The sequence below is a fragment of the Cynocephalus volans genome, chromosome 14 (assembly GCF_027409185.1).
Source record: "Cynocephalus volans isolate mCynVol1 chromosome 14, mCynVol1.pri, whole genome shotgun sequence".
NCBI classification, from domain to species: Eukaryota; Metazoa; Chordata; class Mammalia; order Dermoptera; family Cynocephalidae; genus Cynocephalus; species Cynocephalus volans.
This window is the reverse complement of record NC_084473.1, coordinates 31,001,750-31,022,001: the sequence shown is the minus strand read 5'-3', so window position 1 is coordinate 31,022,001 and position 20,252 is coordinate 31,001,750. Positions and strand designations below refer to the sequence as shown.

The 20,252-nt window shown below is 36.6% G+C and overlaps 1 protein-coding gene across 2 annotated transcripts in view; it reads right to left on the bottom strand.

The window, feature by feature from the left end:
• The window catches only part of TTC27 (tetratricopeptide repeat domain 27), a 187,133-nt gene that overhangs the window by 124,854 nt on the left and 42,027 nt on the right, over positions 1-20,252 (bottom strand). For both annotated transcript variants that reach the window (XM_063078276.1, XM_063078275.1), the window contains exons 8-9: positions 18,952-19,064; positions 14,615-14,681 (exon numbers count right to left, since the gene is read on the bottom strand). In XM_063078276.1, the coding sequence (XP_062934346.1) occupies positions 14,615-14,681; positions 18,952-19,064 (180 nt within the window). The remainder of the gene's footprint in view (positions 1-14,614; positions 14,682-18,951; positions 19,065-20,252) is intronic.

Sequence of the window (20,252 nt, the reverse complement as noted above, 5' to 3'; positions counted from 1 at the left end):
TATATTGATTTCCAGTACCACAGATCAGTGTGCATGTTTTTCTACTTTTTAAAAAAATTTTTACTTCTCAAAATACATTGTACTTGATTTTCATGCCCCATTACCCATTCATCTCCACCCCACCCCCCGCCATTGTATCTGTGCATTTGGCTTAAATAGTTCAAGGAATTTTTGTGGTTATTCTGTCTTCTTCCCTCCACCCCTTATTTGTTTGTGTGTTTATTTATTTATTAATTTTTAGCTCCCACAAATAAGTGAGAACATGTGGTATTTCTCTTTCTGTGCCTGACTTGTTTCACTTAATATAATTTTCTCTAAGTCCATCATGTTTTTCTACTTTATACAAATGTAATCATAAAGTACTCTTATGTCTGGCTTTTGTTCAATATTTTGTTTGAAAGATTCATTCACATAGTTGCATATAGTTGTAGAATGTTCATTTTATTGCTGCATAATATTCCATTGCACAAATATACTATTTATTTAACCATTCTACTGCTAATGGGTATTTAGGCAGTTTCCAACTTGGGGCTATTACAAATAGGCTATGAACATTCTAGACGTGCTCTCAGAATGTGCTATTACGAACATTCTAGAACATGTTTTTTAGGTGAATATGGACAAGTATGTCTATTGAGTATTGACTTAGGAGTGAAATTGGTGAGTCAAAGAGTATGAATACATTTAGCTTTCATAGATACTTCCAGTTTTCTGAGTGGTTATTCCACTTTCCACTCTTACCAGAAATATTAGAGTTCTTGTTGCTACACATCCGTGCAACACTCAATACTATTTTTTGCATTTTAGCCACTCTGGTGATTATATAGCAGTATTCCATGACGATTTTAATTTGCATTTCTCTAATGACTAATAAAATTGAGTACCTTTTTATATGTTAATGATCACTTTGATGTCTCTTCATTAAGTCCCTAAGGAAGTCCTTTGCCTATGGAAGTTTTTCTCTATTGGGCAGTCAGAATTTTTTTTGTTAATGTGTACTTATTCTTTATATTTTCTGGATACAAGTTTCCTGTCTTTTTGTTGGAGGGGGGTAATATATTATTTACTTATTCTTATTTAACAAACACTTATATAACACATACTATGTGCTGGCCAAGCACTGGTCATTTCACAAATATCAGTGGTATCTTTTGATAAAAAAGAAGTGCATAATATTAATGTAGTCCAGTTTATCATTTTTTGTTTTTTACTTAGTTTTATTGTCCGGTTTGACTGTCTTAAGTTCTCAAAGATGTCCTCCTATATTTTTCTTCTGAAAGCTTTATAGTTTTGTTTTTCACTTTTAGATATTTGATCTGTCTGCAGTTGATTTTTGTATATAGTACGACACAGGGGTTAAGATACCTGTTTTCCATAGGGACATATAAATTATCCGTACCAGTAATACTGCAATGCCACCTTTGTCATAAATCAGATGAACTCTATGTGTATGGATCTGTTTCCGGTTTGTATTTCCTTGTGTCAAAATATCTTAATTCAGTGTTTCTCAAACTTTAAAGTGATAAAAAATAACCTAGAGAGCTTGTTAAAACACAGAGTCCTTGATCTTATTTAAATACAGAGTTAACACTGATTCAATAGAGTTTGGGGTGCAGCCAGAGAAATTCCATTTCTAACAAGCTCCCAGTTGATGCTGATGCTGCTGTCCAAGGACCACAACTTGATAAGCACTATCTTAATTAGTATGATTTTATAATAGGTCTTGTTATCTGTCATTATAAGTCCTCCAGCTTTGTTCTTCAATACTGCCTGAGCTATTCTTAGCCATTTGCATTTCCATGTGAAGTTTAAAGTCACCTTTAGTTCTACGAATATGAGGCACATCATATAAGTAGAATTTACAGCCGGCAAATACTATCTTTTTAAAGCCCATTTATTTTTAACCCAGAGTCTATCAACTATAGTAATTTGATGAAATATCAGCTTACTCAGTTACAAGTATTGGCTAAAATCCAAATGGGGTTTGAAAAATAAGCTTATTAAATATTGGTGTGTTCAGCTAGCCCTGTTTTCAGAATTAGGACAAGCTAAAGAACCTTATGCCATTTGCAACCACGTACTTGTAGATGAGATGAAATTTCCATCACTTTTACACATCAAAACAGAGGCCAGAAACCACTTACATGTGATTGATAACATTTGTGTGGCAGTTTTAAGAAAAGTTATCTCATTTCTCAACTCTCATTGACCAAAATCTATAAAAGGTGACTCACTGAGCCAGTAACCTTTTACAAGTGTATAATTTTTCATATATTCAATATTTTGTTATTGTGAATACTAAAATAAACTCTAGTAATATCTTTTATTTATAGTTACAATGTTTTATAAATTAAAGAATCAATCCATGTCAGTAACTGTTGATAAGGAGGGTAAGAAAATATTTTGAGGACAAAAGGGAGGCACTCAAAGATTAAGAGGTGCTGCTCTGCAAGCCCTGGTAGAACATCACTGTCAGAAACACCACATGAGCTAATGCACAGACTCATACTAACATTCAAGGAAACTCATTTACCTGCTTGAAATGAAAAAGTCAGTGATATCACTTTAACTCACACTAAAAAGTAAATTTTCATACTATGACAAGCTATGGGGGGGGAGACGAGAGAGAGAGAGAGAGAGAGAGAGAGAGAGAGAGAGAGAGAGAGAGAGGAGGGGGAGAGGGAGAGAGAGAGAGGGAGGGAGGGAGAGAGAGGGAGGGAGGGAGGGGGAGAGAGGGAGGGAGGGAGGGAGAGAGGGAGGGAGGGAGGGAGAGAGAGAGAGACCTATTATTTTACTTATCGAACAATTTCCCACTAAATGCAAATTTCTTCATGCCCCAGAAAAGTAGCAAAGAAAATCTTGTAACACAGTCAAAGGGGATCTAGAGTATTGTTTCTTTTTTCTTTTTTTTTTTTTCTTTGTGACCGGTAAGGGGATCGTAACCCTTGGCTTGGTGTCGCCCGCACCGCGCTCAGCCAGTGAGCGCACTGGCCATCCTTATATAGGATCCGAACCCGCGGCCTCGATGCTCCCAGCACCGCACTCTCCCAAGTGAGCCACGGGGTAGGCCCTGGAGTGTTGTTTCTATTAAAAATAAATTTCTGGGCTGGCCTGTGGCTCACTCGGGAGAGTGTGGTGCTGAGAACACCAAGGCCACGGGTTTGGATCCTATATAGGGATGGCTGGTTAGCTCACTGGCTGAGCGTGGTGCTGACAACACCAAGCCAAGGGTTGAGATCCCCTTACCGGTCATCTTTTTAAAAAAAAAAAATTTCCTTTTCATTCTTATCACTGCACCTTTCAAATAATCTTCTTCCAAAGGTCACTAGGATCCCTTTTAAAACACAAAGGAGCTTTCAGATAGCTGCACTTTCCACACAGAAATCAAAGCCAGCTCAGAGCTATCCTTGAAAGTGCATAACTGGTTGCCTATGCTAAAGCCAAAACGGATGATGCCCACCCAGGTCAGGCTGACATTACAAAGCAAGGAACAAAGAAATACTATAAAAAGAATAACTATTCCCCCTTTCTAATGATCTACTAAAAAACAGTATTTATTTAAAAAATCAGTACTAAATGACAATACATTTAAAATTCCAATTTTAATCTATAAATTATTCCCAGTGGAAGTGGAACAGCAGTCCAAATCCCACGTCCTTGCTCTGTAAAACATTTAAAATTTGTCTCAAATCTATTTTTCCCTAAGCCTCACTACCGCACTAAACAAATCTTCCACTCCAGATAAAAGACGCCTACCATAGCTTACACTTTCCCATCTCCTTGCCTTTGCTCAGGCTCTTGTGCTCTATCTAAACTCCATCTGTCTTTCAAGGCCCAACTCAAATCCTCCCTTAATGAACAAAGTCTTCTTTGACTGCTCAGTCCTAAATATTTTCTTTCTTTCTTAGCAACTAGCAGATTTATTTATCTGTGCTATCAATTTGTAGTCTAAACTGCCTGGTATTGTATTTACATTTTCATAAATTTATCTGATCTTGGCTAAATTAAAAATTCCATGAAGACAAGGCCAATGTTTTATACCGTTATTTCTTTTATATCTAGTAGCATGCTTGGCAAATCCTGAGATTCTGGATCTTCTGCTACTACAACACTTTTAAAGCTCTTTTCTGGGCTATGCAAATTTTCATATAGAAAGCAAGAACATCAGAGAGATCAACCTGTTTGTCATTTGGCTGCCTCAAAAAAGACTTCCTGCAATCTGATTCTGATTCCAGTTCATCAGCACTGCCAGATGCACTTTTCACACTGTCATGAAAAGCAGACCTATATGAAACATATGAGCTATTTTCATGCTGAATTCTTCATCCTTTAACATCATGTTATTTCATAATGTCAAAAGGCCTAAGAGCTTTAGTTGGCTAGAAAAGAAACACAAAGCCATGAGTTTGAACAAGACTCCTTAATACCAAATATATTAACCATCTTAGCTGTAAGTACCGCTTATTTCTCCTGAGTACTGCAAGCCCCACTATGGGGCTTTCCTCTCTTAAGGTTTTTCCCTCTACGTTCATTATATGAATGCTCTCCATCATCACTGATTCTGCTTCTTACCAGCCTGATGGATGACAATGAGATTCATTTTAAAATTAAAATGTGTTGTAACACCAAGGTCTAGGGTTTGGATCCCCGTCAGCCACCAAAAACCAAATAAATAAATATAAATAAAAATAAAATTAAAATGTACACAATGAAATGAGTACTGTTTATTCTTTAAAATGGTTTATTTTAGAGACTAAGTAACATTTAAATCATCTTCCTATTGCTCAAAATGGTTTTCTGGTTTTATTTTTTATTTGATATATACAGAATATTAAAAGTAACTAAAATACAAGTTATAAAGTATAGTGATATAAACACCTGTAAATCTAGGCTTTTTAACTTATTGCATTTATAAAATTCATCCACATTGTTATTTATAGCTATAATTCATTTATTTTCACTTACTGTTGTATGATTTTTCATAATTATGTTATGAAATCATAATTTATCCATCCTCCTATCAACAAACATTTAATTCCTTCCAGATTCTTTGCCATTGCAAACACAGCTATTAATATACATGTCTACTGGTACAGATGCAAGAGTTTCACCTATGTACTTCTAAGACTGGAATTTTTGGAACACCTGTTATGTATAACTTCTTAGTGTCCTACAAAGTCACTCTGATGTGGCTCAGCATGGATTAAATTTTTTTTAATTCTGCTTTTTAATTTCAAATTATTTCTAGAAGTAACATTTTCCCTCCCAAATCATAAAAGTCTAATAAGTAACAGAGACTGTTTGGCTATCTTCATGATTACACCCTTTATTAGTTTAAACATCCCATACATAGCTGTTCTGTAATACAAACCAGAAAACTCCCCTTGAGCAGTCCTTTAACCTGTTGTTTGCTGTTTCTGCTGACTCTCAGTCATGATAGCTTGCCTTTTCTCTGTTTACTGACCTTTAACTGTGAGCTCATTGCACAATGTTAATTTGGGACTGGAGATGTTTTCCTCTAGAGGAGACTGGTTTCTGCTGCCAAGCAGCACCACAAATTTAGGACCACTCAGACTTGCTTGAGAGTCTTCGCTCAGTGGAAAGTTCTGAAAGTGCTGTTTTCCTCAGGTAACTCCAACCCTCACAACTACTTGCTGCCCAGGCTTCAGTGCCTCTCATTTCTGGCCCTGACCTAGCTCCTAATTTCCCTTTGTGTGTCTGTACATCTGTATGTTTAAGTCAGTTGAGAAGAACCCTTAGACACTTCCTCCACATCTTGTGAGACTAGCAATGTCTTAATGAGTGTGCCCTTTCCAGGGTGTACTTGTTTTCCAGTGGGTAGGTCTCTCAGAGCACTTTGCCCACCATATTGCCAGAAGTAGAAGTCTCTGATCAATGGTCCATTAGTCCCCCTTCTTTCTTGTTAATCTGTCTGTAGGTTTATGTCTTAACTCCTCCCTATTTCCTGTGATACTAATTACAATAGCACAACACCCCCCAAAAGAAAGAGAGGTTCCTGGAAAATATCTGACCTAGCAGGGATTAGAGTTCTGGGACAAGATACAAGGTTCAAACCTAGAACGAGACACAGTCAGATCAATAGGCATTTAATGGGGGCCTGAACATGTCCCTGAGAACCTGCTTATATCTTTAACCCAAAATGCAAATGGTTATCTAGCCATGAAGCACTAATGGACTTTGCTCATTTCCTGTATAGTTTTTTAAACAGAAGTTTTTTCTTTTAACTTTTTAATTTCAGTTTTTTTAGATTTATCTTCTCCTCAGAAAAGTTGCAAAAATAGTAGAAAGAATTCCTATATACCCTTCATCCAAATTTCCCAAATATTAACATTTTGCCATACAACCAATAGTTTAATCTCCAGGCCAGACAGATTCTACTAAAAATGGCATTTATAGACTTAAAATAATTGAATTCTATTAATCAGCTATTTTTATATCCATTAACACAAGAAGTTGCTTGAAATCATATATTAATACCTCACTTTATTTTAGTAGATGTCAATTACCTACGCTATTTTATATACCAGCTTCCTGTCCTAAGAACTCTTAAGGTTTTACATTCATCCCAGCTATCTTTCTGTTTGTTGTTTCTGTTAACTCTCTGTCGTGAGGTAGAAAAAGTCAACATTTTTTCAACATCAGCAACCTGTGTTCTATGCTAAGGAACAAAATACCCCCAACGGGGGCCTACACAGCAAAATCCTCCACTTAAATTTGGGGTTTCTTTTGAATGCAGGTTTCCAAAAATATTTTGGGAAAACTAGCCTGACTTTGCCTCAGAAAAGCAGTAAACATCATAATGAATGGGAACACTGAGCCATTTCCTACTGAGAATTGTTCTCCTTCTACATTCTTTCTACTTACTACATTACGTAGGTTGAGTATTTTGTGTCGCACTTCTGAAATTGACGACAAAGACTAATCTATACTGACAGCCAAAACAATTTTGATAAACTAATTAATCCTAAAGATTATAGCTCTAATACACATGAATTCTTACATTTAGGGAAGTACAGGACTGACATGGTAAAATAAAATCCATGTTTAGTGTAGATTGTGATCTGTTTTGACAAATGTATACACCTATGTAACCAATAGCAAATTGAGTTATAGAAATTTTCCATCAGCCTAAAAAGTTCCCTTATACCACCTGGCAATCTGTGACCTACTGCCATCAAGATTTAGTTTTGCCTATTCTAGAATCTCAGTTAAATGGAATCATATAGTCTGGTACCTTTAACTTAATGTTTCTGAGATTCATCCATGAGGTTGCATTTATCAGTACTTCATTCTTTTTTATTGTTGAGTACTACTTCATTAATGGATATACTGCAGTTTATCATTCACTTGTTAATGGACATTTGAATTGTTTCTAGTTTTAAGCTCTCATGGACAAACAGCCATGCACATTTGTGTATAAGCCTTTGCTGGGACGTATACTTTCATTTCTCGTAGGTAAATACCTAGAAATGCGATTGATAATTAACTTTATGAGACAATGCCAAACTGTGTTCCAAAGTTATTGTATCATTTTACATTACCACCAGCAATGCATGAAAGTTCAAACTATTCTGCATGGTGTTATACATCTTTTAAGTGGTATCTTGTTGTAGTTTTAATTTGCATTTCCCCGATGATTAATGATATTACACATCTCCCATGCTCTTACTGGCCATTCATGTGTCTTTGCTGGAGTGTCTATTCAAATCTTTTGTCCATATTTAATTGGTCGGTTTGTCCTATTATTATTGAGTTGGAAGGGGTCTTTATTTATTCTGGATACAAGCCCTCTATGAGATATATGTACTGTGAATATTTTCTCTCAGTCTGTGGCTTGCTTTTCCTAATGTTGTCCTTCATAGAGCAGAAGGTTTTAATTTTAATAAAGGTCAGTTTATAACTTTTTTTCTTTTATGGTTCATACACTTAAAGTGTCTTAGCTAGAAATTACTCACTATCTTAGTGTTACAACTCTACTTGAAAAAAACATACGAGAAAATTTTGGTAACATTAGGGTCAATGATTTAGGTTGACAATTGACTTTTACATATACATTTCCTTTCTGATTTCTTTGTTGACCCATAGACAAAATATGTTGTTTAATTGTTTGATTTACAAATATTGGGAGTTTTTCTAAATATCTAATAGTTATTTATGTTATTTAATTCCATTGTGGAAAGAGAATATACTCCATGTGATGCCTATTTCTTATTCATTCATTCATCCATTTATTGAGACTTGTTTTATGGTCCCAGCATATGGTCTTGCTGAACATGCCATGTACACTTGAAAAGACCGTGTATTCTCAGTGTATTGCTCTATAAACAAAAACTGGGTCAAAGAGGTTAATAGTGTTGTCCAAATTATCTATGTATTTATTCATTTTTTGTCAGTTTTTCTATCAACTGCTGAGAGAGGAGCATTAAAATCTCCAGCTATGATTATGACACTGTCTGTTTCTCATTTTAATTCCATCAAATTTTGCTTCACATATTGTGTAACTATCATTAGGCACATACACATTTGTGATTGTTGTCTTCCTGGTATATTTTCCCTTTATAATTATGAAATATCCCTCTTTGTCTCTCTAATATTCTTTGTAACAAAATCCACTTTATCTGATATTAATTTAGCAAATCCAGCCTTTTTATACTTATTATTTTCATGGGATAATATTTTCCATCCACTTATTTATAACCTACCAGAGTCTTTATAGTTAAAGTACACTCTTTTGTAGGGAGCATATAATTGCATCCTGCTTTTTCTTTTTTCTTTCTTTTTTTTTTCCATTATGACAATCTTTGACTTTTATTTGGAGTATTTATCCATTAACATTTAATATACTTATTCATATGGTTGGATTTAGATATACCATTTTACCATTTATTTTTTGTTGATTGTACTGCATTTCCTGACTTCTTATTAGATTATCTGAATATAGTTTAGGTTGCCATTTTAATTTCTCACTGGATTTTTATCTAGACACCTTCGCATTTTTTAAGTGATTGCTCTAGAAAAACAATATCTTTGATTTTTCACAATCTACTTAGAATTAGTTGTATAATCCTTCACATAAAATGTAGAAACCTTGCAATTATATAGGTCTATTTATTCACCCTTCATGCTTTTTACATAGTTCAGAAAATACCAAGAGACAATTTTATAACTTGATTTAAATAGAAATATGTATTTTAATGACAGTACAAGGAAAATGAGGCTCTTTTATATCTATCCAGATGTTTACCATTTCAGGTGTGCTTTATTTCTGAGCATCTGAGTTTCCATATGGAATTATTTCACTCACTTCGGCCTGAAGAATTTCCTTTAGCGTTTTTTTTTACACTGCAGATCTACTGACAAGAAATTCTCTTAGTTTTTATTTTATCTGAAAATGATTCCATTTGGCCATAATACTTTAAAGATATTTTTATTAAATATAGAATTCTGGACTGACCTGTTTCTTTCCTCTCTGTTCTCTACTATTCCACATCTACATCCAATTCCAAACAAGTCTTATCCACTTAGGCTGCTTGAAAATAGGAATGCTCTCCTACATACCAGTGACCAGATGGCCCAGTTCATCACTGAATGCTATGAGTACATCAACCTCTACCTTCTCCAGAGTAATTGCATATACGTGCTGCAATTTGATCCTCAAAACAAGTTTTCAGTGTCGGTGGAGGGACACATCACTCCTTCCCCCATTTTACAAAAGAAGAAGACGAAACAGTTATCCTTACCACCATGTAGTGCTACCTAAATTATAGAACTAAGTGGAGTGATGCAGCTGTAGAACAGAAATCAATCCTCTTCCTGGTTTCTAGCATAGTTCACTTATTTTCTTATTCTGCATATATTTATTGAGCAACTACTATGAGTAAAGCATTGAAGCAATGCACCAGGCCTTGCAGAGCACCCAGAAAAGAACAGAACACAATCTCTAAAGCTGGAAGTTTATAGTCTTATGAGAAAAATAAGACATATACATAACTAATTATAATGTAAGCCAAAATATGACCCTTGCCAAAAGAGAGGCACAGACAAAAATTCAAGAGTTCAGAAGCGGGGGTCAGGGAGGAGGTACAAATAAGTAGTCCCTCTTGTCTCACATACTCTTATGGAGTAATATAGAAAATAAACATGCTTTCGTCTTTGAAACCAGGGGCCACTTCTAATTGATCTTATCCATTTGAGTATTGTGCACAAAGAAGGCATAAGAGGAAGGGCTGACAAATGAAAGAAGAGTAGATGAGAGCTGACTTGGGTTTTTCTGGTGTATTTTATGTTTCATTTGGGATTTTTTTTTAAAAGAAGTAGAAGGGGACAGTGTAGAGCCCAAAGTATGCATGGGGGGCTCCTTAAAGCCCTCCTCACATGTAGGTTTCTTGCTCTACTTCTTACCAATTAAAGGTTTACTTGAGATTAACAAACTCATCTCTTCAAAACAGTTAGGTCTGGCACTGAGAGTCACTGTCATCAGACAGCTTTCCACCAAAAATAGATCAGTCCTCACGTCAGTTCTGATTTGGAAGAGAGCTGGAGGAGAAGAGAGAAAAATCATGCAGCATAAAGCCCTTTGGGAAAGAGAATGAAGTTTGAATTATGACCTTCATTACAAGTGAGGGGTGATGAGTTATCTACTATTAGGAGTTACCAGAGTTAAATTATTTCAGAAGTATCTCACGGTACAGAAGAACAAGAATAGGTTAAAGAAAAGAAAAGATTTAAAGAAAAGAAAGAAAAGCAACCCCCCCCACACACACACAAAAACGCTAAAAAAAATTTACTGTTTGAATGTAAATAGTGTTTTAGTTTTAGTGTCTTTTCAGGATAACTGTGGATAATATGCATACCACAATAAACTGCCTATGAGACCAATCCCAGGAAGGTGTTACCACTGATCATCCTCTCCATGGCAGACCAGGAGGAATATTTTCTATCACATGCCACATCCCTGTTTACCTCAGTCATCAGAAGAGACCCAAGCCTCCAGGTCACCATGTATCACCTCGACACTGGTCCCCATCCAGCTCTGTACTTCCCTATACTGACTCAAGCTCACAGCCATTCCAGACCCTCCATATCCTTCCCCTGTGCCTCCTTTCATGCAGATCCACCAGTATGTTCAATGTCACCTTCCCACTGAGTTGTTCACTCACCACCTTGTCTAAAACAGCTGCACCCAACCCATTCTTTAGTCCCTTACCCTGCTTTTTATCTCTCCTTATCACTTCTATTAATATCTATTTCTCTCTTTGTCTTCTGTGTATTTTTCCACATAAGAATGTAAACTGTGGCTGGCCGGATAGCTCAGCTGGTTTCAGAGTGCTGCTCATAACACCAAGGTCAAGGGTTCTGAGCCCCTTTCCTGCCAGCCGCCAAAAAAAAAAAAAAAAAAAGAATGTAAACTGATATAAACTCCAGAAGGCAAAGACTTTGTTTACTGCTGTATCCCCAATGACCAGCAAAATGCCTGCATATATTAAGTAATTAATAGATATTAGCTAAATGAACAATCGGAAGATACACAGTTTTTTGCATGCTTTTAAAAATTTTTTCACACTTTGCTTGTCATATTTTTTACAGCATGTGTAATGAATAAAGAAGTACACATGCACATAGTTACCTAAAACACACATAATATAATGACACACATCAAATATTTCTAAGAATACTGAAGTGGGAAAAGAAATAAGCACCCAGAAGACTCAAACAACTAACATTTAACCAGTTCCAAGAAGGTATGTAAGAAACAGTAATTTGCCAATTTTATATTACAGTACAAAACAAGGTAGCTTTTCTTTCTAACACATAAAAAGTACTTTCTTTAGCTTTATCTGAAAAATAACAGAAGAAAACATCAGAATTCTAACTTGATTCCTGACTATGACAATAAAAATACCTTTGAAAAATTAATGTATCTTAAGCAACTTGCATTTCTAAAAAACACATGTATTTTCTTTTATTCATAAAGCCAAAAGGATACTGACTGACCCCTTCCTGTGTGACTTTTCTTTTCTCGAAAACCCCTCTTTGATCTTGAATCCGCAAACATCTACTACTCTATCTTTATTTGTTTGTTTATTTATTTACTCTTAATTTTATTTTATTAACATTATTTTTTTACATTTTATGATGTTGTTGCAGAGCAGTTGGGAAGGAGGGGGAGAGGGGAAAGGGGAAGGAAATGTGATAGGGGAAGGAAATGTGATAGAAGAAGGAAGGAGGAGGGGTGGGATTGAGGCCTGTGGCACCCCCACATTCCCACAGGGGAGACCAAGCAGTGGCTTGGTCATTGCCAGGCTGGGTGCAGATGTCAGGGGTGTGTGGCAAAAGCCTTCACCTCCTACCTCCCCAGCTCAGGATCCTGGGGGCCTTCTCGCTGCAGCTTAGTGGTTGTCGCTGGGCTGGCTGTGGGTGTTTGGGGTGTGTGGCTGAGACCCTGGGCCCCACACTGCCCCAGCTTGGGAGAGCCCAGGGCACTTCCTGCAGTGGTCATCGCTGGGCTGGTTGCTTGTGTTGGGGGACATGACTGAGGCCCAAGGCCCCACACTGCCCCAGCTCGGGAGAGCCCAGGGTGCTTCCTGCAGCAGCTCAGTGATCATTGCTGGGCTGGCTGGGAGGGGGGGGGGCATGTCTGAGGCCCTCAGTCTGACACTGCCCCGGCTTGGGAGAGCCTGGGGTGCTTCCTGTGGCAGCTCTGTGGTCATTGCTGGGCTTGCTGCTCAAGTTGGGGGGCATGACTGAGGCCCTTGGTCCCCCACCACCTGAGCTTGGGAGAGCCCAGGGCATTTCCTGCAGCGGCTCAGTGGTCATCACTGGGGTGGTTGCACTTGTCAGGGGTGTGTGGCCAAGGCCCAAGGTCCCCACCCTTGGGACTGGTTGTGAGTATCGGGGGGCATGGCTGAGGCCTCCAGCCTTCGCCTCTTTCTGGTTTGGTAGTCCAGGGAACTTCCAGTCCTTCTAGGTGTTACAGGTATATTTGGTGAAATGAGACCTTTACTATTTAATATCAAATTCTGTCTCTGGTTGTGGGTACTTTGTTTTTTCTTTCAGTTCTGTGTTGGATTACTTGCTGTTCCCAACACTCAAACTCTGTGCTGGTACTACTTTGCTCTCCTTTGCTTACTTCTAAAATGGCGGGAACTTCCTGTGAGGACCAGTACTTGAGCTCTGTGGTTAAGCTAAATTGCTGCTTTGCTGCTGATTCCCTAGGGAAGGCTTTTTGTGCAGCTCAGGTTTTAATGTTTGACATTATGGGTACTTCCAGTTCTAGTGAAATCTGGTGCACCTGGGTTGTGTAGAAACTCTGGTCTGGGCCTGAGTCTTTTCATTAAACTGTACCCCATGCAATTCTATATTCCTGAGCAGTCTCCTCTGAGTGGTCCTTTGCTGACTGGGGGACAGATCAGCTGTCCTTGCTGTGCCCCAGTGTTCCCCCCATGGGCCTGTGTCCCCCACTGCCCGTGCTACAAACACTTCCCATGGAACAGGCCATGCTCTGGTCCTTTGCAATGACTCACTGGCCTCTGAGTGGCTCCTTGGTCCTATGTGGGTCCACAGAAACCCTATTAGTGGTGTTGCTGGCATGGGGGCCACCAAGGCCCTCTTCTCTCCTGCCACCTCCAAGCAACTTCATCTGAAAGGCACAGCTGTGGCTTTTTGCCAGCTCCTGCTCCATGTGCTCAGCAGCTCCAGCCTGGAAATGGCTGGAATTCGAAACATTTGCAGGGGTTTTTTCTTTCTCTCATCATGGCTTCTCCCACCTTCATGCACTCCGTAGGTCTCTTCCTCCTCTTCCCCTGAGCTCTAGCAGCCCCAGCTTGGCTGTCGTTGCTTTTTTATAGTTGTGAATTGATTTGTGGGAAAGAGTGATGCTGGGGACCATCTACTCTACCATCTTGACCAGAAGCCTCCATCTTTCTTTTTCACTACCATTCTCCTCCAACTATGGTCTTTATCAACTTTATTTTCTTATACCCCATTCCCTGTAATGAGGTAACTAGCCAGATATTCCATTGAAACCATCCTAAAGGTGAGCAATGTACTCCTAATCTGTCAATCCACAGCCTTTTCTCCATGCACATTTCCCTCCTGACTGCTCAACCCTGTTGAATGCTGATGGGCACCCCTTGCTCTTGACACCACATCCTTCCCTGGCCTCCATCATGCATGCGCTCCTTCTGCTATCTCTTTCCACCATGTCCATGCAGACATCACCTCAGTTTTAAGCATAAGAGTCACAGACTACAGTGGCTCTGGTGCTGTCACTTCACTTACTCACTCAACAAATACTACTGAGTACCTATTGTGTGCAAGATAAGAGACTGGGCCCTGGGATAAAACAATGAACAAGAAGTAGTGGGTCACTGCCCTCAAATCCAAGGAAGTACAAAGAAGATGGTTATGTTTAAATCAGCAGCAAGACACATATGGCTTGGAAACTAAAATAATGAGGGTTTTTTTCCCCTTTAATTTCCTTAGGTGGCAGTGTTTCAACATGAGCAATCTCAGGCAAGAATATACCAAAGGCAAAATAATTTACAAGGAAAAAAAAAAAAAATGAAATGGAAAGGAAAAAGGCATTACTTACTGATGTAAATGCCAGCAGCTCCTCTTCAGTTAACTTATGCACTGGATTATTCTTTTGGAAATTAATGCTTTAAATTAAAAAAAAAAAAAATTTAATTCTAAAATGCATGTAATGTATTTCTTTTAAAAAGCAAAGTAAACTGCTATATTTTATGTATTTGAAAGCAAATATTTTAATATTAAGGCATTATATACAAATATAGATATGAGTTTGCCAAAGAAAGTATAAAAAGTTATAAAATACTGACAAATAAAATGTGGTTGATGTACTAAATGTCAACATAATTTATCTTCCTAGGAGAAAAAGAAATCTAATCTGTGGCACTCAGCAAAGAAAATGAAAAGAATTAATATGGCACCAACTTCTACTTATTAAATCTATGCCAAAAAAATGAAACTATCACTATAACCTCTAGTAAGGTAAAAATTAAGAAGTTATCAAAGAGGCAGAACAATAGGAATTCTTAGATCCTGCTGATCCAAGTATAACTGGTAGAATCATTCTGGAAAACAATTTGGCACTACCTTGTCAAGTGAACATTCACATATCCTCAACTCAGTAATTCCATCCTAGGTATAGAGTCCAGAGAAATTCTTGAAAAGCTATTCCAGGAATCATATACATAAATATCCATAGTGATACTGTGTGTAATAGGAAAAATCTGGAAATAATCCAAATGTCCAAAAGGAAAACAATAAATTGTGATATATTCATCCAATGGAATGCTATACTGCAAAGTAAATTGCAGCTACAGATAACAACATGAATCATAGAAACACAATAATGAAAGAAAAAAAGCAGATCACAGAGGACCACATATCATAAGACACCACTTTTTAAAAGCTCTGAAACAAGCAAAATGAAGCAACTGATTTAAAAGGTATACAAAACATGAGATTAAATATATATTTTTTAAAGGCAAGAAAATGGCAAACAAAATTCAGGATAGCAGTTACTTTTTGAGGTAAGGCAGGAGGATGAGATGTGGAAAGAGCACACAAGTTAGGCTAATGGTATCTGTAATCTTTTAGTTCTTAAATGGGGTAGTAGGTTCACCAGTGTTCATTTAATTATTCCTATTCTTTTATGTGTAACTATTATGTACACAAAGAATAAAAAAAAAAATACCCCCCCCCGTAAAACAGTAACATTTCCTTGTAATTTTCAATATTGTTTGAGGATTTTACAATGATGATGAAATGTTTATATAATAATTTTTAAATGAACCTATTTTTATTGTTAGTAAAAAAAACAAATGAATGGGGGAGGAAATAACTATAAAATAATTTCATTTAAAACACACAACACACACACACACACACACACACTCTTAGACATTTCTAGTTTAAATGCATAAAGGAATTATCATCAGGTGGCAAGATGATCCAATTAATCCCTATGGTCCTTTCAGTTCTAAGATACTATGATTATAATGAGTGAACAAGAGTATAAAAGTCATCCCGAGAGAAGAACCGCATCCAAATATTCATCTCTCACATAAAAATTCCAATTCTAAATGCATTTCATAAAGTACACAGATAAAGTAAAATGCTACGACCTCATTAAAATAATTATGACATAGTCACTGAGTTGAGTCACCATTATTTAACATAATTTACTGTCTTAAGCTACAATATATTATGCACACCTGAAAATCAGACTGTTTAATTTAAAAAGTAATTACCCTTTCCCATTCAGTAGTCTAAATTGCTGAAGAGTTGCTGAATTTTAAGGAATTCTTCCCACAATGACTTTACGTAAAAGCAACCAGGTATGCTGGGGTATAAGAGATGTGGGGCCAAATTCCAGCGTTTGGTCTTCGGGTAAAAATCAAGCTCAAGCAGGTGGCCAGCGAAGAGGAAGAGTCTAGGGAAGGAGCATGAAGCTATCCCTACTGTTGTGCCAATCTATATTCTATAAAAATTCACCTTATCTAAGTCTCCTTTCCAAACCGAACCACCCAACACAATGTCCAAGTCACCTTTTCAAAGAGGTTAGGGGCCATGAGGATCAGACAGTGATCAGCCAATATAACAAAATCATTGTTTAAAACCCCCACAGTAACTCAGCGCACACAAATCATCAGTTCATTGATGTTCTAACCCAGAGGTTTATACACTACATAAGATGCTCTAACATTCAGAAAATAACCAAATAGTTTTTGACAAACAATGAAGTAAACTGCCTATGAAATCCATTCAGCACTTTTATCTGTTCTATATACTGAGATTCTATCAAGATTTTATTTGGGGAAAAAAATAGTATTTGAAGACAAGCATTTTCTTAGTCTTTAGTTCTCCCTCAGCTGTGAAGTTTAACTCCATATAGCTAAAGTTCAATTGACAGAAGGCCTGGGAATACATTTATTTGCTTTAATTAATTAATTTATTTATTTATTCTGGGTTTTTTTAAATTTTTTGGTTTTTTAAATAAGAAGACTGGTAAGGTGATCTTAACCCTTGACTTGGTGTTGTCAGCACCACGCTCACCCAATGAGCTAACTGGCCATCCCTATATAGGGATCTGAACCCATGGCCTTGGTGTTATCAGCACCACACTCTCCCGAGTGAGCCACGGGCTGGACCTATTTGCTTTAATTTAATTTCCTGATGAATTAAGAATTATCAATTTGCCAAAATAACATTCTTTAAAATAGAAGAACTCAGAATTTAGGGCCAGTAAATCCTGTATTCAAATCCTAATTGCTGCTCTGTAATTCTGAGCAAGTCATTTAGACATTTGAACTCTGTTTTCCTATCTGAAAAATGGACAAAAATAACAACTCCCAGAATTGTTAGAATAATAATGAGGAGTAATGTAAAAGTACATGGTTTAATGCCTAGCACACAGTATTGCTCATAAGTGATTGCTATTCACATTATTAATATACTAAGTATCATTATGAATTGAACAAATAATTTTTCTGTAATAAATATAAATTCTGTCAGTGGAATTAAATAACATGATAGGACAATTGCTTTGGACTTAGAAACTCTATATGTGTGATCTCTTTTAAACAAATAAAAAGGGACTGTAGAACTAAATTTAACTTCTGTATAAATGAAGCCTATTGTTAGCATATAGGAGGTAAAATGCTATGAGGTAAAAACTAAAGGATGAGTTCTACTGAATTAAAAGAACAAATTTTGTTCAAATACTCCCTTTCCTGAATTGCCTATTACTAATATATCTGGCCTCAATATTGTAACTTTGTGAAATATTCTATTTTGAATATTACTAAATCCCTGAATGACAAATGGGATATTTATATAGTCTAAAAGTACCTTCCAACAAAATACTAATTACAACAGTAAGAAGAATAACTTTACATTGGAGAAGCCTAGCAAATACCACTTTAATCTTGTGATCAAGGTTAACATCACCAGTAGTAGGACTAATCAAAATTGTGTTCTACCTCCTATGATGCAAGGAGATCCACAAGACTTCACTTCTCTGATATCACTGGCTAATAATGCATAAGGTAAATCTAATCATGAAAAAAAAAAAAATCACACAAACTCAAATTTAGGGAAAGTCTGCAAAGTAACTGGCTTGTAAATTTCAAGCGTCAAGATCGTGAAAGTCAAGCACAAATGAGGACCTACTCCAGATTGACAAAGACTAGAGACATGACAGCTAAATGTAACACATATGTTCTAGACTAGATCTTTGCTCTAAAGGAAATTATCAGGATAACTGGTGAAATTTTAATGGGGTCTCAGAATTAAGTGATAGTAAAGTATGAATGTTAATTTTCTGATTTTGACAGCTGTATTGTGGCTATGTACAAAGATACCTTTACTTGTTACAAACACACTAAAGTATTCAGGAGTAATATAGTATTGTGTTAAAAACTTATTCTCAAAAGTTCTTTGCACTGCCCTGACCTTGCCACTTCTTTGGAAGTTTGAAATTATTTCAAAACAGAAAAAAAAAAAAAAAAAAGAAGAAAGAAGAAAATAAAAATTATTTCTACCACACATAAGGTTCTATATTATTTAAAAAATAGTTCTATCCTCTGAAATGTAAATATCCTCAAAGGTCAAAATAGTCATTCTTACCTTTCTTTAGTATTTTATTAAGAATCTACTAGTAGCTGAGGCGAACCAAAGAAATTTTGTTTATAAAGGAAAGGGGAGAATAAGTACACCAACTCAAAAGATTCCTTATCTCTACCCCTTTAAATGGCTAACCAAGTATTCCCTCTCAATCTTCGTAACTAGTACAAAATTCCTATTTATCCAGAACTCTCGGGACCTCTCGAATAAAGATTTCCTCAAACACAAGACAGCCAACATGCATGGTGCTCAGAGTAGTCAAGTCAGTCATAAACTTACCAGACTCCAAGGATAACAGCAAGCTCTTCAGCACACAGGTCAGGCATCTGAAACTGTTCACAATCCGCTAACTTTATCTCATTCAGAACAGTATCATCACTGAGCTCAAGATTCTGGTGAAATACAAAAGAAAATATTTAGACAAGGCCGGCCCGTGGCTCACTCAGGACAGTGCGGTCCTGATAACACCAAGGCCCCGGGTTCGGATCCCATATACGGATGGCCGGTTCGCTCACTGGCTGAGCGTGGTGCTGACAACACGAAGTCAAGGGTTAAGATCCCCTTACCGGTCATCTTTTAAAAAAAAAGAAAATATTTAGACAAAAAATTAAATTTGATTTATTCAACAGAATGGTATGTAATAGATTGCTGGGGGGATAAAGTTAATTTACCTTTTTGCTTAAGATCATACGAGTGTAATGCCTACATATGGTCAATTGGCTGTTTCCTGTGGAACACATATTTGGGGACAATTTACCTTGTAGAAATGGAAGATGTGCCATCTATACCTCAAGAATGCACTGACAATGACAGTAATAGGAAATAACAGCTATCCCTGATTGAGCCAAGTATGCAAAAGCCCTTCTGCTGATAATTGTACATACATTTTCTTATTCATCCTCACAATAATCATAAACAGGCATTTCTATTCCATTTATAGATGAGGAAATAAAGAATCAGAGACTTAAAAAAGATCCAAGGTCACATTCAATCCTGATGGCAGCATCAAAATTCAAAACCATGTCTTTCTACTCTGTCTCTAAATAATTACATAAAACGTCAACTCCCAACTCTGTGTCTCAATAGTATAGTAAAATCAGCTACAGATATGTTAAAAATAATTTGTTATTAATGACAGAAGTACCAAATTGAAAAGGTAATTCTAAAATTTATATGAAAATGCAAAGGATCTAAAATAGAAGAACAATATGAAAAAGAATAAAATCAGAGGACTTAACAGTACTTGACTTCAAGAATTACTATAAAGCCAAGACAGTGTATGGTCCAAAATTTTGTACCCATTTATATATGGATGACTGATTTTCAGCAAAGGTACCAAGATGATTCAACAGGTAAAGTCTTTTCAATAAGTGATGTTGGAACAACTGAATATCCATTTGGGAAAAAAATGACCTTTCACCCTTATACAAGTACACAAAAATTAAATCAAAATTCATCACAGACCTTCATGTAGAAGTTAAACTGAAAAAAACTTCTAGAAGAAATCAAAAGAAAATCTTTTCAACCTTGGGATAGGAAGACAGTCCTTAAGATAGAAAAAATATAAACCATAAGAGAAA